Here is a 24,627-nt window from a genome sequence, read left to right as displayed (position 1 = left end):
AGACAGACCACTAGTGCTGCTGCTGAGATAAGCAGGCGCTAGGCCGAGAGGGGGAAGCGGCCAAGGCCACGGTTTCTCCTCCGACGAGGAAGTGTTTAGGTGGTCAGTTGCGATTAATCGCTATACTTCCCCTTTTCTTTGGTGAAAACCCCTTCCCGGCTGTCGTCTTGGAGCATTCAGTGATGTTCCGTGGCTGACAGGGTTTCTCTTCGCCGGTGATCGATCCCTCTGTCCCCTCGTCCACGTTCGTTGATTTGCTTGCCCCCCGCGTTATGAAGCACTATGGCCGACCCCAACATGTATCATACCTACGGCCAGGCCCCGGTGCCAGGTGAAAACCCCTCCGATCCCAATCGAATGGCATATCAGGTGCCCCTGCAAGGCTATCCTGCTGCTGGAGTTCCTCCCGGCCCTTCGCCTCCCCAGCCCGGTGCTGCGTACGGAGTCCCTGCCCCTAATCAACAATGGCCCGCCTATGGCTCTCCCCCGCCAGCTCAGCAGCCTCTACAACAACCATCGTCACAATTCGCATACCAGGCCGACCCGCAAGCTGCGATGGCTGCCCCTGTCGACCCCGGGATGGCCGGGCTAGCGTCCCAGATGAGTGGATTGGGAATAATGGGAGGTGAAGGAGGAGCGGCCCGGACAAGCAAGAAGAAGCATCGACATGCGCACCACGAGATTGCTGGTGCTTCGGCATCAGTCGCGCAACCATTCGCGGCTGCTCCCCAGGATGCCGTGCAGCCAACCTCACAGTTCCTCAACACCGGCTTGAACCAAGCACCTCGTCCCATCTCGCCCGCCGCGAGTATCCCTGCCCCCGTAAACCCTGCGTTCGGAGGTGGTGCCGGTGCAGTTCCGACACAAGGGAAGGTCGATCCGGAACAGATCCCCAGCATTCCCCGGTCTCGCGATTTGCCTGCGCAATACTACTTCAACCATGTGTATCCGACGATGGAGCGGCATCTTCCCCCTCCGGCGGCGGTTCCGTTTGTCGCCCACGACCAGGGCAATTCGTCCCCCAAGTACGCCCGTCTCACCTTGAACAACATCCCATCCACCTCCGACTTTCTCTCCTCGACAGGCCTTCCTCTGGGCATGATATTGCAGCCGTTGGCGCGCCTAGACGGCGAGCAGCCGATCCCGGTGCTGGACTTTGGCGACGCCGGGCCGCCGCGGTGCCGCCGGTGCAGAGCGTATATCAATCCCTTCATGTCGTTTCGCTCCGGAGGAAACAAGTTCGTCTGTAACATGTGCACATTCCCCAACGATGTGCCGCCGGAATACTTTGCCCCACTGGATCCGTCCGGCTCGCGCATCGACCGCATGCAGCGTCCGGAGCTGATGATGGGAACTGTGGAGTTCCTGGTGCCGAAGGATTACTGGAACAAGGAGCCTGTTGGACTTCAATGGCTGTTCTTGATTGATGTTAGCCAGGAATCAGTGAACAAGGGATTCCTGAAGGGTGTGTGCAAGGGCATTATGGAAGCGTTGTATAGCGAGGAGTCGGAGACGGAGAATCCCGAGGATGAGCCCCCCTCAAGGCGGATACCTGAAGGCGCAAAGATTGGTATTGTCACCTATGACAAGGAAGTGCACTTTTACAACCTCAGTGTAGGTTCAAATCGCCCCTCGATTGTTACTAAGCTTACAGTTCCAGGCACAACTCGATCAGGCACAGATGATGGTGATGACCGATCTGGAGGAGCCGTTCGTCCCTCTCAGTGAGGGACTGTTTGTTGACCCCTACGAATCCAAGTGCGTAACGTACATTATCGTGACTGAACTATGTAGCTAACAAATCCAGGGATGTCATTACCTCTCTGCTGCAGCGCATCCCCACCATCTTCTCTCATGTCAAGAACCCACAGCCAGCCTTGCTGCCCGCCCTCAACGCGGCATTGTGTGCCTTGAGACCAACTGGCGGTAAAATCGTGGGCACCATCGCTAGCCTGCCCACTTGGGGCCCTGGTGCGCTGTCGCTACGGGACGACCCCAAGGTCCACGGCACCGATGCGGAGAGGAAGCTGTTCACGACCGAGCACGCAGGATGGCGAGAGACGGCCGGGCATCTGGCCGAAGCTGGAATTGGACTGGACATGTTCATTGCGGCACCGAGCGGAACATACATGGACGTTGCTACGATTGGTGAGTTGACACGGCGCTATTCCTGCCTGACTACAGCTAACGTTGGCAAGGCCACGTCCCTGAGGTAACCGGCGGTGAGACCTTTTACTACCCGAACTTCCACGCACCTCGCGATATTCGCAAGCTCTCGAAGGAATTGGCGCATGCGATCACGCGAGAGACGGGCTATCAGGCCCTGATGAAGGTCCGTTGTTCGAACGGACTGCAGGTGTCGGGCTACCATGGCAATTTTGTCCAACATACCTTCGGAGCCGACCTCGAGATCGGAGCGATCGACGCCGACAAGGCTATCGGAGTGGTGTTCAGCTACGATGGCAAGCTAGACCCGAAGCTGGATGCCCACTTCCAGGCAGCCTTGCTGTATACCTCGGCTAATGGCCAGCGTCGGGTGCGCTGCATCAACACTGTGGCTGCCGTGAACGAGGGTGGCATGGAGACGATGAAGTTTGTGGATCAGGACGCAGTGGTCGCCATGGTGGCCAAGGATGGTATGTTTGCTACAGTCGAGCTGGGATAATAAATGCTGATAAATATTACAGCGGCCTCCAAGACCCTGGACAAGTCCCTCAAGGACATCCGGGCTGGTGTTTCCGAGAAGACGGTGGACATCTTCAGCGGATACCGCAAGATCTTCTCCGGATCGCATCCTCCTGGACAACTGGTGTTGCCAGAGAACTTGAAAGAGTTCTCGATGTACATGCTCAGTCTGATTAAGTCCCGGGCTATCAAAGGTAAGGCCGCTCAATTTCTCCTTTTCGCTCACCGTCCATCGGAAAAACACGGTTGTCTGACAGCATGCAGGCGGACAAGAGGCGTCGGACCGACGCATCCACGACATGCGAATGCTGCGGTCCATCGGGTGCACGGAGCTGTCACTGTACCTGTACCCCCGCATTATTCCGATCCACAACATGCAGCCCACCGACGGCTTTCCCAACGAACAGGGACAACTGCAAGTGCCCCCCTCGCTGCGGGCCAGCTTCTCCAAAATTGAGGAAGGCGGGGCGTACCTGGTGGACAACGGGCAGCAGTGCCTGCTGTGGCTGCACTCGCATGTGTCGCCCAACCTCCTGGAGGACCTGTTCGGTGAGGGCCAGACGTCACTGCAGGGGCTGAGTCCCCAGACGTCGACGATCCCAGTGCTGGAGACGCATTTGAACGCGCAGGTGCGCAATTTACTGCAGTACTTCTCAACGATCCGGGGGTCCAAGGCCGTGACGATCCAGCTGGCGCGGCAGGGTCTAGACGGGGCGGAGTACGAGTTTGCACGGATGCTGGTGGAGGACCGCAACAACGAGGCGCAGAGCTCCGTGGACTGGCTGGTACACATTCACCGGCAAATCAACCTGGAGCTAGCGGGGCATCGCAAACGTGAGGACACCGCGGGGGAAGGGGGGTTGACGAGTTTGGCGGGTCTCCGAGCGCCATATTGGTAGATCGTGTAGGGTAGGGGGGAAATACAGGTACAGGAAACATTTCTACACATATTTTGGTTCGGATTGGTTTGGTTCAAGAGAAAGAATTCGAAGGAGAGAGAAGGGAGGGGGGTTGTTCCATAAGCGGCAGTGACTTGCAATATACCACGGTTGAGAAGAGCGTTGACAGAAAGGGTTCAGTTCCGTTCAGTTCGATTCTCAGGATCATCAGGGTCCTTTTTTTTTTCTCGCGGTCAGACAATGACCCAGTAGGCAGTGGGCAGTGGGCAGTAGCAAAGAGGCAGGTATGGCGTAGTAGTGTGGGTATGTGCGCAGGTGTCTGTGTGCCACCGCAATCGTACCATGTAGACAGAGAAAGCGACGTGCGGAGTACCGCAGTAGAGAGAGGCAACACTTTCCCAGAGAGGATAGACATACGAGAAGACGAAAAAGAACGAAAATGAGGGGGGAGGCAATGAGGGGGGAAGAATTCTTAGTCCTCCGTAGAGGGGGGAAGAAAGAAAGACCACAAAATCCAGACACCAACAACGTTCTAGAACTTTTTCTCACACCACCCCCAAATCGAAGACTTTTCCTGTACAAGGGAAAGGGAAAAAAGAATAAGGTCGGACTAGGTTCGGAGACTAGAATTAGTTAGCTCGTTAGTGGTGGCCTAAGCACTGGATGACCGATGAACAGTTTGAGTGAGTGTGTGGTTCGAACTCCATCCACTCCACTCCACCAGGTTGCTGGGATTGCGTAGGCATCTGGATTGATTGATTACTCAGTTTTCATTCTCGGACGAGCAGCGAGGAAAAGAATCGCAAGGCAGAACAGACGAGGAAGAGAGTCTCCGATCCGTGGATTGGGAGGACCCATTATTGCAGTGCGGTCTTTTTTTCTTTTCTTTGCCATTGCCATTGCCATTGCCATGGGGGAAATTCTTTGATCCACACCAGTCAAATCAGTCAAATCAGTCAGTCAAAGTCAGTCAGTGGAATCCTTCCGATCTCAAAGTCTGGAACACAGTGCAGGGCTTGTGTGCACTGCCTGGGTTATTAGTAAGAATGGTTATTACCACGCGTCGGATAGTAGGGGTGGTGTATTTCCACGGCCTCCGAGAATTGGTACACTATTTTGACTTTTTCGGGCCCAAGGAAAGGCGAACTCGGGGTTTTGTGGAGCACAAGCAGTTCAATCAATGATTGAATGGATGAAATGAATGGATGGTTTGGTAACTTGCCGTCTGCCATGCTGTGTGTGCTGTGGTTGAGGGGGGGAACAGGAGGGGGGTGGAAAGGGAGAAAGTATTATTGAGTGCCTATTTTTGGGATCAATATGACTTGACTATGGGCTATGGCTATGACTATGGAATGAATATTGGTGGTGCTGTGGTGTAAGATTTCATTGTTAATATTGAAAGAAATGAGGGGGGGAGATTCTAGACAAGTATCTATTATGTATCTACTGGATGGATCGAGGTCTAGACATTTAGTGAATACTAAGTGGACTAGTAGTTATTGTAGTGTACACAGTACACACCCACTGCAGGCGCTGTCAGCACTCACCACCACTTACACAGTATTCCGTACTCCATAAGGCATCACTAACTAACTAGCTCTGGAGTAGTGATGGCAGATGGCAGTGGATTCCGTCTCGTGGCGTCTCCAGGAAGTCTTCTCCACCTGCGCGCCCAACTTCCAGCACAATTTGGAAAAGGCGAAAAACGAAAAAAAGAAAAGGAAAAGAAAAATGCAAATTCATGGCTCGTCAGGGACAATCCAATCCACGTCAGTGGCCATGTGGAACCCCAAAGTCGAACAAACTTTTTACCCCTGCGCCTCTGGCGGCGATTCGTTGAAACGGCCAGGAACAGCAGCAATTGCAGTGGTGACCACTAGCCGATCTCTTCGCCGACGGTTGGATGCCTTGCCGCCGCAAAAAGCTATATAAGGATGCATCTCGCTGCACCTTTTGGCTTCCTCTCCATCAGCAAATCCACTGACACTCTCTTGATCAGCTTTTGTCTGACCTGTCATTCTCTCTCTCTTTTTTGATACATCGTATTAGTCTGTCGATCAGACTAGTCTGCCTTCCTTTTAGTCCTCTCTCTTTTGGACTTTCTACTACCACTTTCTCTCTTCTTTAGAAGAACAAAAACACATACCACTACAACTACAACAAGTCAATCTTTGACAACAAACATCTCATCTTTTTCAAGTCAATCCCTTCTCATCTATCAAAATGATGTTCAAGACCATCCTCACCGCCGCTCTGGCCACTGCTGCCACGGCTCTTCCCCACTCCTTCGGCAACAACATGGTTCGTCGCAACGGTACCTCTTCGGGTTCCGGCGGCGTCTCCATCTCCAACAACATGGGTGATACTACCGTCTACGCGTGGACTGTTTCTGATAGAGTCAGTAACATGCATACCCTTTCTGCGGGCGGTGGTAGCTACTCCGAGTCCTGGCAATCCAACGACAACGGTGGTGGTATCTCCATCAAGTTGTCCACCACCGAGAGCCAGTCCGATGTCCTTCAGTTCGAGTACACCCAGTCCGGTGACACCATCTTCTGGGACATGTCCTGCATCAACCTGGGCAGTGACTCCGCTTTCACCAAGTACGGTTTCACCGTCAAGCCTTCCGAGGAGGCCGACAACTGCCCGACTGTCACTTGCGAGGCTGGTGACACTGCGTGTGCTGAGGCTTACCTCCAGCCCGATGACAACGCTGCTACTCACGGTTGCCCCATTGACACTCAGTTCACTCTTACTCTGGGTTAAACAGTCCCTTTAGGACATTACTTCTCAACAAACGAAGGAGATGGAGTTTATTTAGGATCAAGTGATACCTTGGGTTGGATGGGTTTGGTTTTTTTGAGTTCTCATGTATAGATTGACTTGATCTGCCTCCTGGATGAGTTGCACAAGACAAAGCAGAACACAACAGCAACACAACACTCTCTTTCGCTTCGTGATCACACCTTGGGTGGATTTCGCTTGCTGTGCTATGCGGTTATGTATGTAGTGATTTGAGATCACATGAATTACGCCTATAGACTTGACTTTTGATCTATAGATCGATAGAAATAAAAATCGTCAACAAATACTATTCTTCCTTTCCCCAAAAACTTCTTCCTATCATCCTTCTCTTTCTCCTATGTAGATTCGTAGTATACCTCAGAAGTACCTATACGAAGTACAAAGTACTTTCAATAATTGACAGTGAGATCAATGTCTGACCTGTCAAAATATCAAATCAGTGTAACTTGTCTCCTCAAAATTATTGACTTATCCTAGAACACAGGGAGTAATGAAATTACTCTCCGACGAAGAAATACCACACCCGACCAACTTAACCAACACAGTCAGTCACTCAACACTGAATCCTTTTCATCCCTACAATCAAACACACCACATACTCCTAACACCCATCCACAACAATACCAACAAAACATTCAGTTCGAACTTCTGACACTGACATTAACACTCACATTCCAATCTGACAGATCAAATACCCTATTTCCAATCTACAGAGATGGAATGTGAAAAGAACAATAGCTCATGCAGGAACTATGCATCTTTCACCTACTTTTTACCTCCGACCTCACCACTTACTACGTACCAATTCCCTCCAGGCAGAGCAGAGCAGAAGCATAGCAAACAAAGTGACTCACAACCCCTCCCTCCCCTCCTACCTACCTACCTACCTACGTAATTAGTTCAACTTACCGAGTGCCACGGCAAATACGTAGACCAGGCAAAAAACCCCATTCAGCCACAGTGGGTCCCTGTGAAGACCTCTCAGAAAAGAAAAAAAGTGGAGCCCAAATCCCACAAGGCGGGCACAATAGGCGCGGCGCCTCTTTTTCCCAAATTCCCACTTTTCTTTTCCCAGCCCCATTTCAGATTCATCGATTGGGCTGAACCCGATGGATCCACTTCTGTCTGTTTGTTCTTTCTTTCTCACCGATGAATTGGGAGGGGAACTACCAGGATTCTAGACTTTCTTTTTACTGCTGTTCTCACTACGTAGTTAGTAACTCGCTGGTGTGCCCGACCAGGATAGTTACTTATTGACGATGACACATATTGTGGTAATTCACTCATTACTTGTTTAGTTAACTGAGTGGTGAATGAATGATATTATTAATTCAGAGATAACTAACTAACTACAGTAAGTTGACTGGTTCACTGTGTAGACTGTAGTCTCCCACACGATGGATGTACTCTGTAGGAGGCAAGTAGTTCGGCGGGATTGTCACCCTCCCATGTGCCGGATCTCAATACCAGAGTTAAGTTCCTCCGTGAGTATTATGTAGACTATCTACTATAGGTGGTGGAAGTGAATTGGGTTCCTTCAATCCGCGGTTACTTACGAGGCAAAAATCGGGAATTGGGAAGCAAAATGGAAAGAAAAAGAAAAGAAAGAAAGCAAGTGGCGCATACGTAAGACCACACCCGGAAGAAGAATAACCACAGCCAATTAGGCAGCCAGCCAACCAGCCGACTTACTCCGGAGTACTACAATATTGGAGAAAAACGAAAAACATCATAGAATATTGATTATTCAATACACAACGATTATCTTACACCATCCGTAATGAATAGAAGTTACACCGTATCTATCTATCTAACCGCTGAAGAAAACAAACTAAGAAATGATGAACAACTGGTGCCAGGGAGGCAGCGGTATCCCCAAAACTATGCATCTAATTGGCCAGTTCGCCAACCTTATTCCCTGAGAATCGAGGGATTCCCCCACTTCCTATTGGTCAAGGCGGATCCGCCGCATTGTCCATTCAAGATTCAAAGATCGGGGGAAAATCCAATCTCTCGATTGACGGGTTGACTGGATTGATTTTTGGGCCGAACTGTCCACTAGTCCACTAGGTCCACCATTCGATGGACGTTACGTATGTCATGGTTGTCAACCCATTATTTTCCCCATCACCCAATTAGACTGTGTATGGTTGATGGTTGACGTGGTGGGTTAGTTACTATTAACCACTGCTGATGCTGCTAATGGGGGGCTGTTTTGGATGTGTTTCAGAATATTACCCCTCCTCCTCCTACTCCTTCTTCTCCTCCTTCCCTTGTCTATCGGTTAGTTATGGGCATGTCGCTTGCTCGCTTACTTTTGGGTCGTTTACTGTAGTGGTGTACTCTGGATAATGGTCTTTGACGGCCAGTGGCTGAATGTGAATGGGTGGATGGGTGGAGAGGTGGAATTGTTCCGACGGATCCGAGGGAATCCCGGGCAGAGAGGGGAACCCTGCCTCTGCCTCTTTCTTTTGTCGTTTATTGTTGCCTTTGTTGGATATTCAAGGGTTTGATATTCATGGATGATTATGATTACTGTACTCCGTATATTCCTTGTTGATGGTGGTTGGGATTAAGATCTTGGTTGTTTCTACAAAGTTACTTGCAGTGTACTTGCCGTGTACCTGTAAAACAAGTATAGTTGTTCAACAATCAAGGAATGGCAGGTTCCACTGCCAATGCTAAGGAGGAGCTGACAGCTGAGACAGATTGATCTCATACTGACTATATAGTTGCTTTGGGGCTAGTTCCAACATCTACACAGTTAGTAGATTGTAGCTAATTTCCAAGGACATGTTCAACAACTAGCTAGTTAACAAATTACTATACTAAGCATAAGCATACTAACTATCTAACCACCACACCAAATCTGGACTAAGTAGATAGTACCCTCCCCCTCCCCCTGATTCAGATTCACCCATACACTTTTATGTACTTCATACACCAAAGCATATAACATCCCAAAAATATCTACCGGGCTACCCATATATGTATACTGTGTACTGTGTGTATAGTCTAGACTCCTCCCTATTAGTAGCCACAAAAACTACACTATCACCATCTGATACCACTAGTTCCCGCCTCCCACCCCCCTGGCCTGGCCTGGCCTGGCCTTGACTAGATAGTTCTAGCCCTTCCAGAAACAACTCCTGCGACTATTGACTATTGATTCTGTTCGGGATTCTGGGGCAGGAAAAGGGGTAATAAGTAATAAAAGTAAGTAAGTAAGTAGTTGGGATTGTGGCTAGACTTGGCTAAGACGTGTTCGCTTAAGCCGTGATGTATACTTAGATACTACGGAGTTGTGCGGAGTATGTCTGTATGTAGTGCACGATGGTTAGTATCTACTACGAATATACCACCAAGTATGATGGTGTGACATGTGCCATTGATTTACAATGCTGACCACCTCCATGCTCAGCTTATGTTGGGGGCTAGATTATACTAGGACCATTGGAGGATCGCTGACGGGCCAAAGGGGCCATGGCATACATCATATACTACTCTATCCTTACTGCATACTCTAGTATTTAGTTGGAAAATGGGTTGCGAGTAGATTGGTAGGCTGGTATAGCTAACTCCCTGACACAACAGCCAATCCTTCATAAATCTTCTGCTTCACAGCCAAAAAGCTCCCCCCGCCTCGTCCCAGATTCGTTGCCGCCGCAGACTGCGCCGATGCTTCAATCTCAATCCGCCCCGTCGCGGATTTCCGCACGGCCACCATCCCATCGATCAGGAGCGTTCCCTCGCCCCTGAATTCCGCCGTGTGGCCGGCCCCTTGCATGATCTTGCGCAAATCTGCCAGCCGCAGGTCGCCCACATGGAGCGGCCGGGTCATGGATCGCGTCCCCGCCGCCATGTTGACCGGCAGCACATCGAGCAGTGGGTATACATCGGATTTGTCGGCTGATGGTTTGGCCCCTTCGGGTAGTGCGTTCGTTGTGGCCTCCTTCTCCTCCTCCCCATCCAACAGTTTCGGCTTCTTGCTGGGATTCTCCTCCGTTGAATCCTCCAAGGCCAGTTGCGGCCCCCGCAACTGTGCCGTCAGCGTGACCACTCCCAGACTGCGCACATGCTGCCATTTCAAGCGCCGGACCAAGTTGTTGCTCAGCTTGACCATCCATGCGTTGGTGTCGACACTGGCGTCAACAACTTCGCCATTGACCGGCGTGAAGATGACTGCCGAGTCTGCGGCCGATACGTCCATTCCAGATTTGGCTGCCAGGAGCTTCTGGCATTCGGTCGCCAACGCCGTCGTCTCCTGTTTCATGCCACCAACCAGGATCAGCTTCCGGGGCTGGATGAGCGGAATGAGCATCTCCAGACTGCGCTTGTCGTGTAGTCCCGTGAAGTCCACATAGGCCAGTCGGGCATTTATGGTCAGCGTAGCCCTTTCGTACACTGCCTTCGCGGGCCCCTCGAAGCTCTGTCCCTCCACCTCATCCTCCGAGGATACCGCAGCATCCACCTCGCCATCTTCGGCGAGGCTCAGTTCGTCAGCAGTGCTGACATCCCTCTTCTGCGCATCTCCGAGCGCTTGCCGTTTGGCGCCACTGCCCGACAGTCGACGTCCTGGGGTTGCTGTCTCGTCCCATCGACGTTTCTGTCCCAGTTTGGTCTGGGAGTCGGTCCGGCGCTGCTGCATGTCGGCCTCCTCGCGTTCTTCGGCACGGAGGTACTCCTCTGGCCGGATGAACTCGCCAAACTCGTCTCCCTTCTTTCGCGGTGCCACATACGGGAACATGCGCTCGCGGCCTTTCTTGCCTCGTACATCGTAGTCGTAGACATTCTTGCGCCGTAGAAGAATGTTGACGCCAAGGTCTTCATCGCTGAGGCCGAGCTTGTTGCGGTTGGAGTGCGCTAATGAGGTTGAAAAGTTCAGTACGCGGCCCTGCTGTTCCGTCTCCGAGTCTTCTGATGTAGAGCTTGACCGGTCGTCGAGTGCGTCGGCGGCGTTATCAAGGTTTTCCTGCCCCCTTGCTTGAGAGGTATCTTGAAGTTGTCGTTTCGTGGCCAAATACTGCTGATAGAGCAGCTGCTCGCCTGCGTCCAGAGGCGCACGTCGCACATCCGTCCAGGAGAGATCCCGGCCTCCGCTGTGCACCTGCTCCAGCATCTCACCATCCGATGCCTTTTCCAGAGCGACGCCATCCTTGCGTTCTTCGTACCACTGCCAGATCATACTGCCGAGCGTCTTCCTGTGGGTGCTCTCCTGGCCCTCCGTGATCCTCTCTTTATGCAGAGGCTCCGTCAAGAGCAGCAGGTTGTTGGCACCCTCCGCCACCAGACGGAGGGAGTCCTTCGCGAACCCCCAATCCAGCGACGTATCGGAAGCCAGAATGACCTTGGGCTTCTGGTCGGATAGAATCTTCTCTAGCCGCTTTTTGCGTTCCAAGATTCGGAGATGCTTGAACGTAAAAGGCCCCACGCCCTTTCCTTCTGTCTTGCCCTGATTCTGACCGGCCCGTTGGCCTTCTGTATTTGACTGACCAGTGGCTGCATCCACACCCTCAGCCGCCTCGAACTCTCGCACTATATTCTCGTCCATCCACTCCAGCATACTCCTTGCCAGTCGCATCGTAGTATTAGCTTTCCGACCGGCCAGGTATAGTCCGGCTCCTTTCAGTACATCGTCGCCCTGGCCAGAGCCTGCCGCATCGCGCCAGGCATGTTCCAGCGCATAAGCCAGCTCCAGCACGCGAGCGCTAGTATCCGTAGGAATCAGCACCGTGCCACCCTTGGCGATAGTGCTCCGGATCATGTCCAACAGCAAGTCATCCCGCTTCTTCCTGCCTCCGGGCAGCGCGAACCGTTCACCTCCCCTGGTACTGCATACCAGCGCCGTAGGTTTGCGCAGCTGCTCGATGACATCCGTTCCACTGGCACCGGAGCCTCCGAACCAGGCAGCACCCGCGACGACGCTCTCTCGAGCTTGGTTCCAGTCGACCGCGTAGACAATCGACTCCATACCATGTTGTATATGCCATATCGTACCACCAACGGTGTGTCCCGCATTATATGCGGTCAGCGTGAGGCCGTTCAGGGGCGGGGAGAATGGCGACGGAAGGGGTTGGTGCGGTTGTGAATATTTCAACGGGTGTATCAAAGAGAAGTACCGGGCGATTTCTTCGGCAGTGGGAGGTTGGAGAAGGATGCGTCCAGCATGAGTAGCTTCGACGCTTTCGTCGCCGTCAGCCACCGACGCAGCGGCTGATGCTGCAGCTGTGGAAGCTCCAGGCTCGGAGATTGAGGCTTTGGGTAAGAATGTTGCGGCCAGCGGAGAAGAGGCGTATAGATCCTGTAGCAGTGTGCGACCGAGCGCAATGACGGGACTCGTAGCGTAGACGGGGATTTGCGTGAAGAGAGGGAAGGTCTTGCAACAATGGGCAAAGGCACCGATATGAGCGGGTGTAGCGTGGGTTAGAAGAATGAGCGATAAAGTCGGAACATGTCTAGTATTATCATATTAGAAGGCAGCCCCCCTCCGATAGATATACAGGGATTGCAGCGGTTGCTCACTTTTCGAGTTCCTGCAGGTCGAGAGGATCAAAGGTGTCATCCCAACCGACGTCCACAAGGATCTTAATTCCTCCATCAAGTTCAAGAATCGATTGTGAGGCCTTCGATGACGCAGACTGCGCGCCGAGAAGAGGAGTGAAGGTGAACATCTTGGCCTGGAGATTCTCGTGCGCGGCGAACCCAGGAGAACTGCAGAGGAAGCTGTCGCGGAGACTCGGAAGCGCTCTCACTTAGCTCATCGATCCAGATGGGATAACGACGAACAGAAGCGCAACCAATTGGCAATTATCGTAACATATCCAGCCTATTGAACAGCATTCATTAGATTGGAGCAATGGCTGACTTCGAAGGATGCTGATGCCGATGATTGTTTGGTCGACATCGGCAGATACAAAGCAGCAGCATCACGGGTCTTGTTTGTCCGGTTTGCAATATCTTCTTCATCGGGTAATTTTGAATGCAGATCATCTACATAATACTATCGTCGAAGTATACAAGACAAGACACAAACATCAACAAGCAAAGTGAATAAATCTACGGGGTCTCTGCTAAGTACATGAGGACATATACATTATCCCATTCATTCTCAGCTTCGCCCTTTCTTGGGCGCTTTCGCACTCTCTCTCTCCTGGCACCTGGTCATGGCCCGCGTTTGCATCCTCCGCGGCGGCAATGCTGGTGCTGCTTCCCCTGCTGCAGGTCCTGCCGATGCTGATGGTCGTGCTGAGCCTGCTGGGCGTGATGAGCGTTTTGGTGGCGCTGGGCGTGCTGGTGGTGTTGAGCGTGCGGATGGTGCTGATGGTTCCGATGCCGCCGGTTCTGTAGTCCTCTTCCTCTTCTTCCCTTTGGCTTCTTGCTTCTTCCCTTCGGCTTCTCCCTTCTTCCCTTTGACTTCTTCCTTCTTCCCTTCGGCTCCTCCCTTCTTTCCTTCGGCTTCACCTTTCTTCCCTTCGGCGTCTCCCTTCTTCCCTTTCGCTTCAATCTGCTTCGCTCGTTCCACTTGTGCTGGCGCAGACTTGGGTAGCGGAGGCGGAGCCCTAGGTATCTGCTCAAGCTGACCCGGAGTGACTTCGATGCTCCAATCGCTGACAATTCTTCCGCTGTGATTTCTCACCCGCTGGATTCTATCGTCAGGGTAGAACTCATCGTAGTGCTCCTTCATGTATTCCTTGGCCTCATTTCCCTTGGCTATGACGGTCGGAACATGTGCGTCCTGTTGTGGGCCAGTCTTTTTTCCCTTTCCCTTAGTCTGACCTTGTTGTTCTGTTGTCGCTTCGGTCGGGTCTCGCAAAACTGGGCGTAATCCGGGGTACCCTACGAACTTTGGCCATGCTGTCGCGTGTAGGGTTTGTTGTGCCGCTAAGAATGCTTCTCTATTAGCATGTTCTAGTAGCAGCTGCATGTCCGCCGCCGGTAGTCCTTGTAAAAACCCAATATGTTCTGCTGGGTCTGCTGGGTCTGCTGCTGCACCTTTCCGTCCCTGTTTTGGTATCTCAAGGGGCCGCCCTTCTGGAGACACTGGGTTTCCTGTTAGCCAGATACTTCTAACACTTTTCGAACGAGAAGTCAATGGCATCCTTACCTCTCTTGGGTACTCCAACCCCAGCCTCCTGATACCCTGGGGGGTCGGTGGGGTGGTAAGGAGGAATATCTGGGTTGTATCCTTCGTAGACTGCCAAGTCACATAGCACATCAGAAAAAGGTCGGGAATGTATAACGCAAGGGGTATGTGTGAAGAATGTGAGCAAATCCTTCCCGCAAGTCGCAATATCCTGAGAATAGCCAGTAGTATATATCGCCAAACATGTTTGCTTATAGCGATTTAGGCCGCTTCAACAAGACATATATTACATCATCTGATAACCTTGAACACGTACAGAAAGAGGCATAGGAACATGCTCAACACAAGTAAAGTGACAACAATCCAAATCCATTTACACTCACCATTATTCGAGAAGGGAGTATCATCCGCAGTGAAGGGTGGTTCGTGGACCATGTACTCATTCGGTGGCATGCCTAGTTCGCAGTTTGGATTCAGCTCCTCTTGGGGCGGGCCGTCATGCCCGGATAGCATCTTCAACGTCCTTTCTAAGAATTGAGTGTGCCCCTTAGTGTAGGGTTTTGGGGGATGGACCCTGTTTTTTGGGGCCTGCGTGAATATAGTCGGCCGCTTGTATGAACTATACTTATGGCCTTCACCTGTGCCAGGTTGGGTCGGCGATACCATCTCGGCAGCGGGCACTTGTCGAGGATACTGCCTGTCCTGAGGCGCCAATGTCGACGTTGGATAGGGGAGCGTACTCACTGGCGGCCGCGTCAAGATTTCATCTCTTTGAACAGGCTGGATCTGCTTGTGCTCTCCCTGCACCTGAGGTCGCTCTGGAGCACCCGTTTGGGGCTCATTGTTAGACGTTGTGGCAATATCGGGCTGGGCGCCTGGTTCATATGGTTGGGATCTTCGCGTCGTTGAAGGTGGAGGTCGAGTCCTATTGCTCGTCTGACTAACTGGCTCCATAGCAGGCAACCCATGCAACTGTCTGGCAGCCTTGGACATGATGGCTCCCCGTCGTGCCGTAAGACCCCCAGAACCACTTGGCGGGGCATCATGTTCTGAACTGACAATCTCCACGTGCTGGCTTTCTGGGACATTTGAGTCAAGAGAAGCATTTCGCGCAGCCTTGAGCCGCTTGCCGGGTCTTTCAGACATGGCTTCTAGAGTCGTGGACCGGGATATGGATAGCTTGAACCGAAGTATATGTCTGAGTACACTGGAAGACAGTTTCTTGAAATGAGAATTCAATCGGTTGTAAAATTTCGAAAGCTCGAGATGACTTGAAATGGGATGGTTAGCCTGCGTACGCCGTTTCGAGAGATGGTAGCCAAATATATCTGGAACAACTTGCATTTGTCGAAGGATTTTATTCACCGTAGGTTTCGAATGAACTTCCTTTCACCTACATCAACCAAGGAATTGATTCAAAGTCAAAAATAGAATAGGAGCGATGCGATCCTCCGTGTTTCTTTGATGAACACTTCTTTGTCTCAGAAAACCTCAGGAACTTCCCACGAGGCACGATTTGCAAGTGAAAGATCCAGACACCAACGTCAGCATTGTCAGCAACAAAGCCAAAGGATATCCGACGTAAACCTACCTAAACCTTCGTAAACTCGTCCAAGTCCCGGATAAGGCACTCATGCACTCTGCTACAGCCTTCGACTTCCAAAAGAAATCAAGTCCTCCGCAAGAGGGGTGCTGTTGATTGATCAGTCAGGTCAGTCCCAAGAGCAAAATCCATCACTTTATAAAGTTTGCTAAGCATCCAATGCACAGGGACGGGGAAGTCCGCGAGGACAGCAAATAGAACGCCAAATATCGCCTCTCTATGACTCTCGTCATACCTGTCAGATGTCCCTTTGCTCTTCATAATCATAATGTACATTTTCGTCACATTTCCGCCCTAGAAGATAATCGAAGAAATTCCCTTCTTTTCTTTCATTGTTGCCTGATTAAGGTCAAACGATCTCCTTTTAGGGGAGGCGAAACTGGGACAAAGATTCACAAAGAAAGTGAAAATACATTCCTCGGAGGATTCCTAGCGCTAAATGACTAGTAGACTAGCAATGGGGAGTGCTTACTTGCCTCACCGTTATTTTCTATTGTCGCTGGAATGTTCTTTTGTGGCTACTTTGACTGTTGATCTAGGTTCTTGGGAACCAAGTTAACAGATCTTGTTCTCCTGGGATGTACTTTGTGCTCGTGCTCGCTGGTATACGTCCAAGTCAGTGATTCAACACAACCGGTTTCGCTGGAAGGTGGCTCTTATGATATGACTGACCTATATCCCCTGGCAAGGGTATCCTGCTCCAGCAGCAATCATCAACATAACAGCGATAATTTTGACAGCTGATCAGCTCAGATATTCAGTGTAGAAACTACCAGCATCGCGCACCTTGTCATATACATTATGTCACATCAACCTGGCGAACATGCTTAATTGGCAGCTTTGCATTCCACAACCCAGTCCAGGATGCACTGGGGGTGAAGGTCAGACCTCGTTTACGTTCCACAGAACGAGGGGCAGGTAGTCAGGCAGGCACGAGATCAGGGCCACCCATCAGCTCCTACCATCCCCAGTCACTAAGTTTACAAGTAACCTAACAGCAGGCGGAGTGTGATCTCGTCGTCCCCAAACCTAGTTCATACAGCACTTCGCCCTCGCTGCGGATTTATTACACACCTTCGACTTTGAACAGAACAATAAGGGAAAGATGACATTATGTACGATAAAAAAAAAGGGAGGACATATGATCACCGCGGGCAGTTGGCCACGCAATGCTGGTATGCTCGTAGCATGAACTATACTCAAGAACAATATATGGAAGACATTCGACGTTGCTCAGAGGTATCTGGAATGATGTGCCCCTTCAAGCAAGAGCTGAAACTCATTGCCAGTATCGGGGCTCGTCAAAGACGTGGTACCGATGGCCACGAACTCCCTGACCGCGGAACAATGTAGGGAATCGGAGGCCTTCAGGGACTATTTCCTCGGGGATGCGCATTTCATTTTCCGGTTCCGGCTCGCCAATCACAAATTTACCGACCTATCAGGAAGAGCTGGTTAGAGGGGGAAAGAACTGTAAGGGTGACTAGGCCAAAGGAGCACATACCTGGATTTCAGTGTCGGTGATGGAGTCACGGCTCACTCTGGCGTAACCTGTTCTCTTCAACTTCTTATACAGAATGTACTCGCACCAACGGTCCCAGTCCGTGGGATCAATATCCTTCATGCCACTAATATCGCTCACATATGTGTTGTAGTTGCCCTCAAGCGGCTTGGTGACCAAGTAACTCAGCAGCACCATCGGGCGAGACGACGAACCCATCAGGTTAGACAAGTACTCTGTTTGCAGACGACGGTCTTCCGGGTCCTCTTCCTGACCCGAGTGGAAGACTACCACATCAACCAGCTCGCCATACATGTCCAAAGTGGCGTGAATGGCCGGAGCAAGCTCACCAACAGGTGAAGGGAGTAGGTGGTGGGTGGAGTTGATAATCGGGAACTTGGAGAGCAAGGCGGAGCCCCAAGTGTGCTTGTTGGGACCCGGTCCGAAGTCCGCATACATTCCCAGGTCATCTGCCAAGAACTGAGTAACATCACGGTTGCCCATGATGATGCGCTGGTTGTCCGATTCGAGCAAGCCGATCACATCAAGCTCAAGCTCCTGGATCACATCGCGCATGCGCCGCTCAGATGCCCACATATCATTATCAAGGCCGAAGTGGATCGTCCAAATGCCAAGGGTGGCAACTTTGTCTTCCTTGTGATAAGGAGTGTAGTCATTAGTGGGGAAGCGAAGGTATGCGATGGAGACAGAGAGCAGTTGCAGGATCGCAAGGACGTAGATGAAGTATGACCGCTGTCTTTTGCCGTTAGGGCTGACAGCCTTGCTCTTCGGGCTGGACGCATTCGACACCCCGGCGGAAAAGACACCAGCGCCAATGGACAACATGATGGTGATCACGACCCAATCCGTGTGCTCTCTGACGAGGTATCCTCCGGGGACAAAGGCATAAGCAACGACCCAGACGTGGAAGAGGATCAAGAAGATGTACAAAATGCAGCCTACGCCGAAGGTAGATGCTGGAGAATGTCTGACGGCCGAGGAAAGTAGAACGGGAGTCACGGCCAGGAGGTAGAATGCGAGAACAAGACCGCCATAGTAACCGGTCCAGTGACTATAGCAGGTAAGGAATGTGGCACCCAGAGAGCCAAGTCCGAATGCTGTCCAACTACCAGCCACGGAAGGATAAAAGAGACCGTAGACGAGACCAGCACCCATAGTGAAGATTGTGACCGCACCGTGGGGAGCCGCGATGGGGCCTCGCACCGGATAACCCTCCCAGACCCAAGACATCATCGTGCTCGAGTCCGACAGAAGGTAGTGCATGGCGAACATCAAGCCTCCAACACCAAGACCGGCCAAGAAAGGAGAGCCCTTCTTGCCACTCGACGGCAGATAATCTCCTCCGCTAGTGGCAGGTCTACGGTAGGATCGAAGGACAGCCAGGACAGCGAGAAGAAATCCGGTCTTGTTCCATCCACCGTTCTGAGCGTGCATGATTGGCCACAGCGGGTTGTTGGTTGTGCATGCAAACTTGGCGACGCTGGACATAATCAAACCAATGCTCCATGAGAGGATACGGGACTCCAGCCTGACGTTGTTCGCTCTCTCTGCATATAAGGTAGCGGCCCAAGTCACACAGCTGCAGATAACGGCGAAACCCATAACAAAGAGGCGGTTGGCAGGGTCTTGCACCTTATATGCGAGGAGTCCGGACAGCGAAAGCAGGTGGAAAAGGCGGGGGTTCTTGATGGCCGCAGATTTGATTGCCGGGATGCCGAGAAGCAAAGGCGAAAGGTAGCAGACAATGGCAGCCTCATATCCGGAGATACCCATATGCCAAAGAGGGAAGTCTACATCCAATCAGACATGCGATCCTGCGATTAAAAGACGCAGTACTTACACCAGACGAGAACAGGAAGGGAAGTGCAGAGGGTCCAGAAGACGAACTACAACTCATCAGCAACCACATGATTTCAAGGGAAGGCTCAGTTTGAAGCGTACCCCATTGTAGATGTCTGCTGCAGCATCGATGATTTCAGACCAGAAAAAGCCCTCGCCAAACGTGTTGCCAACGGGCTTGCCCTTCCTGACTACGAGTTAACTGCCATGTTCCGGTTAAGTCTGGAGAACAGAATGTACACACTCTTTTTCAAGGACGGAGTCCGCAGTGGTCTTCAACTGTCTGGAAGTTTGAACATCTTAGATCGTGTCTTTCAAATACCGACAACCATCTTTTGGCGACTGTACATTTTCCTCTTTGCTCTGCTTTACTTTGGAAGCCAGTGTACATACCCTCTGCTAACCCCCTTGACATCCCTCACAACAATCTCAAATGCGTCAAAGTCAAGAGCTGTGACGGCATCGAATCCCACATCAAACAAAATGAGCGACCACTCGAAGAAGGCGTATCTTGTGTAAGCTGGCCAGAGGTCAATAATCTCATCCACAGCAGCAGCATTCATACGATCTTACCCCCAGGAACTTTGTGCACTTTGTGTTGGATGAAGTAGTAGATCAACGGCACCAGAGTGCCGAAGAACAGACTTGCCAGGATCTTGCGGTACTTGACAGCGCGGCGGTTGTTCGGGCTCAGGGCGAGGCAGCCGAGAGTCCAGGGCAAGGTTGCCACCAGGTATGAGATCATGAAAATGTCGTGCCAGTCGTGATCATCAGTCGAGGTAACATAAGTCCAGCCTCCGCACGTGAATGTCCGGAACAATCCCACACCAGCGACCAGCTTTGGCAGGGCGGAATTAGGGCGGGCAGTCAGGAGGTACCAAAGGAAGACGAGGGCAAAACGAGGGCCGGAGGTAATGGCAATGAAGACTTGGAAGAAAGAGCGTTCAGGGTAGCGATCACCGATAGTGGCCGACACGGAAGGGAACCATTCATCAGGGTAGCCGTAGTGTTCGTTCTGGACAATCTTGTGGAAGTGCAAGGCCATTCCCACCACCAGGGCACTGAAGAAGGCCGTGTAGGCCACTGCCGTATGCGCCCAAGAAACCCATTTTCCATTGAGCTGAATGAATGGTTAATTAGCTTGACAAACCGCGAAGTGCAGAGACACTAACCGCCACAACGGCATCCCCATCTTTATATCTGGGTGCCATGGCAGCACAGGGAGACACCGAGCACGGACTCCGGCCAATTAAAACAACAAGCTAAGAAGAAAACAGTCTAAGGGGGGATAGAAATGAGCGTCAACGAAAGAGAAATAAAATGAGAAGGGAAAAGAAAAAGCGAAAGAGCGGGTCGTACAAAAGAATCCCAACAGCGAGAAGCCCAAGATTCCCCTGAAGGTGAGAGAGATGATGGGATGACCTTCGGAGCGAGGCTCGGCAACACGCGGGCGGCGCGCTTCAGGCACTAGCCCCGATCAGGCAGGCGGCCAGGTCCCTTGGGGCGGAGATCTCGTGCGGGATGCCGACAACTTTTTTTGCCTATCGTCTGGTTCTGGATTTCTGGGTTGCAATAGGAATTGCTGAAGTCGCTGCTTGCTAAAGCCATCCAGAGCAGCCATGTCAGCCGCTACCGATAAGGCACGCTTCTTTCTGGAGAAGTCGGTCCCTGAGCTCAAGGAGTTTGAGCGGAAGAAAATCTTCTCCAAGGTAATTGGCGCGCCCATGGTTATTATCTACCCACATCGATGCGCCTAGGAAACTGACATGCTGTTTCATCTACTTCCAGGAGGAAATCACAGCCATTATCAAGAAACGGTCCGATTTTGAGCATAAGCTGAACGCACGTGGCGCTCTGCCTATTGACTTTGTCCGATATGCGCAATATGAGATGAACCTAGACACCCTGCGCCGGAAGAGGGTGAAGCGGTTGGGAATTAGGTCGGCTGGATACACCGGGCAGAGGCGCATCTTCTTCATCCTTGACCGCGCGACTCGCAAGTTTCATGGAGATGTGGGTTTGTGGGTGCAGTACCTCGAATACGCGAAACAACAGAAAGCCTACAAAAAGGTCTCGACCATTCTTACGGACGCCTTGCGCTTACATCCCGCCAACGTTGACTTGTGGCTATATGCTGCGCAGTACTCTGTGGACGAGCATGCGGATATGACACAATCCAGGGGTTACATGCAGCGCGGACTGCGCTTCTGCAAAAGCTCCAAGAAGCTGTGGCTCCACTATGCCAAATTGGAATTGATATATATCGCCAAGCTGGTTGCGCGACAGCGGATTTTGGGCCTCGATAAGCCGATCGAAGCCGCGAAGCCAGCGCAGGAGGATGATCTAGATGCCGACATGATTGCTATGCCCAAGATCACTGGGGAAGATATTAACCCCGGTGCTGGAGAGGATGGCGGTGTGGACCAAGTGGCTTTGGACAACCTTGCCAACACCCCTGCCCTGAGTGGTGCTATCCCTCTGGCTATCTTCGATACGGCCATGAAGAATTTTGAAAACGACGACCGTTTCGGCCATGAATTCTACGATATGGCGGTTGAGTTCGACGACCTGCCCTGTCTGCACAAGATTCTCGGCCATGTGGTCGACGTGATGCAGCAGACCAAGCCAAACAGTCCCCATACGCAAATCTGCTACATCAAATTCCCCACCGCTGGAATCCAGGTCACTTCGCCCGAATTCCCACGTGCGTTTAGCGCGTCATTTGCCCGTCTCAGGGAGTACCGGAATAACCCCAACGTCGCCAAGGAGATCGTCAGCTGGCTACAGCCCCTCGAGAAGACTGAAGGCCTTGATGTCTCTCTCCAAAAGGCGATTTCTGCCACTATCCGTAATGCGGAACGCGTTATACAGGAAGCATAGAGCTTACGTTTTATTTTAAATCATTCATCGGCGTTTATCGGGCTTTTTCCTTCGCAAGCTTAACGGGCAATGAGAATGAGGGAAAGGTCCTCTTGGTTATTAGGTGATGAAAAGTTAGCATGTTTGTTAGTCGTCATAACTACCCCGTCGGCTGCTCTTTTTGCTGCTGTGCATTTTTTTCGACTTGATGCGGGCTTCATTTGCAGCTTTGTTTCTGCGCTAGATCAGTCCGAGGTTCGCATGTTCCTCAAAGTGGATCCTAATACCCAGAGGAAATACATACAGTTTTTGTACCTTGTCACGCTGTTCTTGCGAAGTCTCTCCGGGGATTGTGTCCTCTGCTATGCTCTTGAGGAGCTGGTGGAGCTTCTCGTAACACGCCTCCACGTTGGCGGTCTGTCTCCGCGACTCATCCGATTGAATGACCAGACTCTGGGATTTGGCCGCGACGTATCGAGACGCTTGCAGCGGGGCATGTAGAAGTTGGGGAACGAGAGGTAGTAATGATTTGAGGGGGACTCGTAATGTGGCTTTTGAATTCACCCTATACGAAGTAGCAATGACAGATACATGTTAGTCACCAATCAGTTTGAGAGTGGTCGATTCAGACCGATGGCGGTAACCGACTTGTTCACGTTTTGACCTCCAGGGCCACTAGACCGACTAAAGGAAATCTCGCAGATGTCACGCGGGATGGTGATAGCCTTTGAATTGAGCCTAGCGACCCATTCTCTAGCCGCCGTCAGGTGGTGGTCCGAATCTAGGCCCGAGTGATTCAACTCATTCGAGATGGCGGCGGCTCGCCTGGACGCAAAGGTTCGTGTCGCGACGGTGGGGCGGAAGGAAAGGGGATTAAAGCAAGCGAGGGAAACGCGGTGAAAATTACGGGGGAGAGCAAGCCGGGCATGTGCCATGATGGATTCTAATCCACGGCTTACATGATTCGCTCGCAACATGTTCGCAGCAATAGCAGTAGTCGTAGCAGCAGCAGCAGCAGCAGTAGCAGCGCGCGGGGAAGGGAGGTGCCGCGCAGCTGCAGGTGGTAAGACCGATAGGAACAGGGACATTGAATTAAGGATGGGTATGCTAAGTTGCTAACGAGTAACAAGCACGAGGATCTTCCAGAAGCCGAGCTAGAGTAAAGTATCTAGTAGCTTTTAGTACGGATATGACGGAGTTACGGAGAACTTTCACCCAAGACCCCGTTTGTTTTAGTGGTCGGGTAATTTAAAAGTAGGGTGGCCGGCAGGGTCAGGCTGACGGTTCGTCGACGGGTAGGGTAGACACCAATCTCAGTAGCTGGCGGTCGGCCTCGGTCGCTAATGGATAGTACAGAGTAGCTTAATCATTTATCAAGGATGTTTTGACTCTTCAGATAGATTGGGTCATCGCTGATTGTCGAGGTGGTTAACCGCTGAGGTGGTGCTTTCCAAACAACAAACCAGTCAGTTGACTTCCAAGTGCTCCGAGCCTTAGCCCAATCTGATAGTTACCACAGACGGAAGAACTCCGTCGGAGCAAGTCAACAAGGATCTGGGCCCAGGATATTCTTAGAGGGACTTAACGTTATTCAGTTACTGTAACTAACTAACTAGTAACTAGTAACTAGTTATAGTCTTGTAGTCGGCTTGACTAATGGGTACCTACCAGTTCCAGAAGAGAAAAAATCCAGGTGCGCCATGACCCGCCGCTAGTGTCCGATCCAACCAGTCACACCGCATGGCTAGACCTGCTGAAGCACTAAAACACCCCGATCAGGCATGGCGCCGGTTCTGACTTGCGCAAACTTTGACCTTTCCGTAACTTTCAAGTTACGCCGCGGAACTCATCTTCTCAGTTCTCACCATCCTTTCCTCTTTCTTCTTCTCCCCCCTCCACCAGAGAACAGAAAGTCCAGCCATCCATCATCCATCTGGTGGATAAGGAATTGTGTCTTCCCTGCTCCATTTACCATTTTAGCTCCTCCATCGCAATCTTGCGTCTGCTGATCGCTTGTCCCTCGTTGTGTCCAATTCCTGGTTTCTTGTCATTGGGTATTGATGAAATAATACGCGCTCCTCCTCATCTTTCACTTCCTCATCGCCTTTCCTTGTTGTTCCGTGACTCCATCTTGCTAGAGCTTTCTATAGCGGCTTGTTCCTGATCTTTCTCCCCTTTCTCTCACCTCAACTGTGTACTATTATTTCTTTTTCGTTTTGTTGTCTCTTCTTATACTGTTTACTCCATCCATTTCTCCGTTGCGCTTATCGCTTTGTTACTTGCGCGCTTTTGCCTCCCCCCTCCCTTCTCAAAAAAAGCCTCACTGGCTCTT

The 24,627-nt window shown here is 51.5% G+C and overlaps 7 protein-coding genes across 7 annotated transcripts; 3 read left to right on the top strand and 4 right to left on the bottom strand.

The window, feature by feature from the left end:
• The first annotated feature begins 24 nt into the window (after window positions 1–24).
• ASPBRDRAFT_43394 (Sec23/Sec24 family protein) lies at window positions 25–3,792 on the top strand. The gene is made up of 6 exons (XM_067624987.1): window positions 25–1,614; window positions 1,661–1,758; window positions 1,808–2,148; window positions 2,199–2,636; window positions 2,688–2,879; window positions 2,950–3,792. Exons 1-6 carry the CDS (start codon window positions 283–285, stop codon window positions 3,582–3,584), a joined length of 3,036 nt encoding a protein of 1,011 aa, XP_067479243.1. The 5' UTR covers window positions 25–282; the 3' UTR covers window positions 3,585–3,792.
• A 1,743-nt stretch (window positions 3,793–5,535) lies between these two features.
• Window positions 5,536–6,696, top strand: ASPBRDRAFT_43391 (putative extracellular thaumatin domain protein). The gene has a single exon (XM_067624986.1). The coding sequence runs from the start codon at window positions 5,808–5,810 to the stop codon at window positions 6,348–6,350; it is 543 nt and encodes a 180-aa protein (XP_067479242.1). The 5' UTR covers window positions 5,536–5,807; the 3' UTR covers window positions 6,351–6,696.
• A 3,166-nt stretch (window positions 6,697–9,862) lies between these two features.
• On the bottom strand, window positions 9,863–13,265 carry ASPBRDRAFT_43390 (cleavage polyadenylation factor subunit CFT2). Its single transcript, XM_067624985.1, has 2 exons — window positions 12,912–13,265; window positions 9,863–12,844 (listed from the first exon to the last, which is right to left on the bottom strand). The coding sequence occupies exons 1-2, from the start codon at window positions 13,058–13,060 to the stop codon at window positions 9,964–9,966; spliced, it is 3,030 nt and encodes a 1,009-aa protein (XP_067479241.1). The 5' UTR covers window positions 13,061–13,265; the 3' UTR covers window positions 9,863–9,963.
• Window positions 13,266–14,736: 1,471 nt separating this feature from the next.
• ASPBRDRAFT_43387 (uncharacterized protein) lies at window positions 14,737–15,977 on the bottom strand. Its single transcript, XM_067624984.1, has 2 exons — window positions 15,815–15,977; window positions 14,737–15,742 (listed from the first exon to the last, which is right to left on the bottom strand). Exon 2 carries the CDS (start codon window positions 15,616–15,618, stop codon window positions 14,764–14,766), a length of 855 nt encoding a protein of 284 aa, XP_067479240.1. The 5' UTR covers window positions 15,619–15,742; window positions 15,815–15,977; the 3' UTR covers window positions 14,737–14,763.
• Window positions 15,978–17,354: 1,377 nt separating this feature from the next.
• ASPBRDRAFT_196118 (putative integral plasma membrane protein) lies at window positions 17,355–20,647 on the bottom strand (the record flags this gene model as incomplete). The annotated part of the gene is made up of 8 exons (XM_067620940.1): window positions 17,355–17,513; window positions 17,580–19,387; window positions 19,438–19,483; window positions 19,539–19,623; window positions 19,681–19,719; window positions 19,830–19,956; window positions 20,010–20,556; window positions 20,609–20,647. 8 exons carry the CDS (start codon window positions 20,645–20,647, stop codon window positions 17,355–17,357), a joined length of 2,850 nt encoding a protein of 949 aa, XP_067479239.1.
• Window positions 20,648–21,055: 408 nt separating this feature from the next.
• On the top strand, window positions 21,056–22,316 carry ASPBRDRAFT_196117 (snoRNA-binding rRNA-processing protein UTP6; the record flags this gene model as incomplete). The annotated part of the gene is made up of 2 exons (XM_067620939.1): window positions 21,056–21,145; window positions 21,225–22,316. The coding sequence occupies 2 exons, from the start codon at window positions 21,056–21,058 to the stop codon at window positions 22,314–22,316; spliced, it is 1,182 nt and encodes a 393-aa protein (XP_067479238.1).
• Window positions 22,317–22,442: 126 nt separating this feature from the next.
• ASPBRDRAFT_75287 (peptidyl-tRNA hydrolase domain protein) lies at window positions 22,443–23,470 on the bottom strand (the record flags this gene model as incomplete). The annotated part of the gene is made up of 3 exons (XM_067629276.1): window positions 22,944–23,470; window positions 22,600–22,860; window positions 22,443–22,530 (listed from the first exon to the last, which is right to left on the bottom strand). The coding sequence occupies exons 1-3, from the start codon at window positions 23,381–23,383 to the stop codon at window positions 22,443–22,445; spliced, it is 789 nt and encodes a 262-aa protein (XP_067479237.1). The 5' UTR covers window positions 23,384–23,470.
• Window positions 23,471–24,627: the final 1,157 nt, after the last annotated feature.

The sequence above is a fragment of the Aspergillus brasiliensis genome, assembly GCF_001889945.1.
Source record: "Aspergillus brasiliensis CBS 101740 unplaced genomic scaffold ASPBRscaffold_6, whole genome shotgun sequence".
In the NCBI taxonomy this organism is placed as follows: Eukaryota; Fungi; Ascomycota; class Eurotiomycetes; order Eurotiales; family Aspergillaceae; genus Aspergillus; species Aspergillus brasiliensis.
The sequence above is the reverse complement of the archived record's forward strand: the minus strand, read 5'-3'. Positions and strand labels throughout refer to the sequence as shown.

What these genes read in the sequence shown, in the direction of transcription:
- ASPBRDRAFT_43394 (XM_067624987.1), top strand. Translation starts at nt 283, where the DNA reads ATGGCCGACCCCAACATGTATCATACCTACGGCCAGGCCCCGGTGCCA. An exon ending in GTTGACCCCTACGAATCCAA is followed by an intron (nt 1,759 to 1,807) that starts GTGCGTAACGTA and finishes TAACAAATCCAG; the next exon opens with GGATGTCATTACCTCTCTGC. An exon ending in TAAGTCCCGGGCTATCAAAG is followed by an intron (nt 2,880 to 2,949) that starts GTAAGGCCGCTC and finishes GACAGCATGCAG; the next exon opens with GCGGACAAGAGGCGTCGGAC.
- ASPBRDRAFT_43391 (XM_067624986.1), top strand. Translation starts at nt 5,808, where the DNA reads ATGATGTTCAAGACCATCCTCACCGCCGCTCTGGCCACTGCTGCCACG.
- ASPBRDRAFT_43390 (XM_067624985.1), bottom strand. Translation starts at nt 13,060, where the DNA reads ATGTTCACCTTCACTCCTCTTCTCGGCGCGCAGTCTGCGTCATCGAAG. An exon ending in GACCTGCAGGAACTCGAAAA is followed by an intron (nt 12,845 to 12,911) that starts GTGAGCAACCGC and finishes TGATAATACTAG; the next exon opens with ACATGTTCCGACTTTATCGC.
- ASPBRDRAFT_43387 (XM_067624984.1), bottom strand. Translation starts at nt 15,618, where the DNA reads ATGTCTGAAAGACCCGGCAAGCGGCTCAAGGCTGCGCGAAATGCTTCT.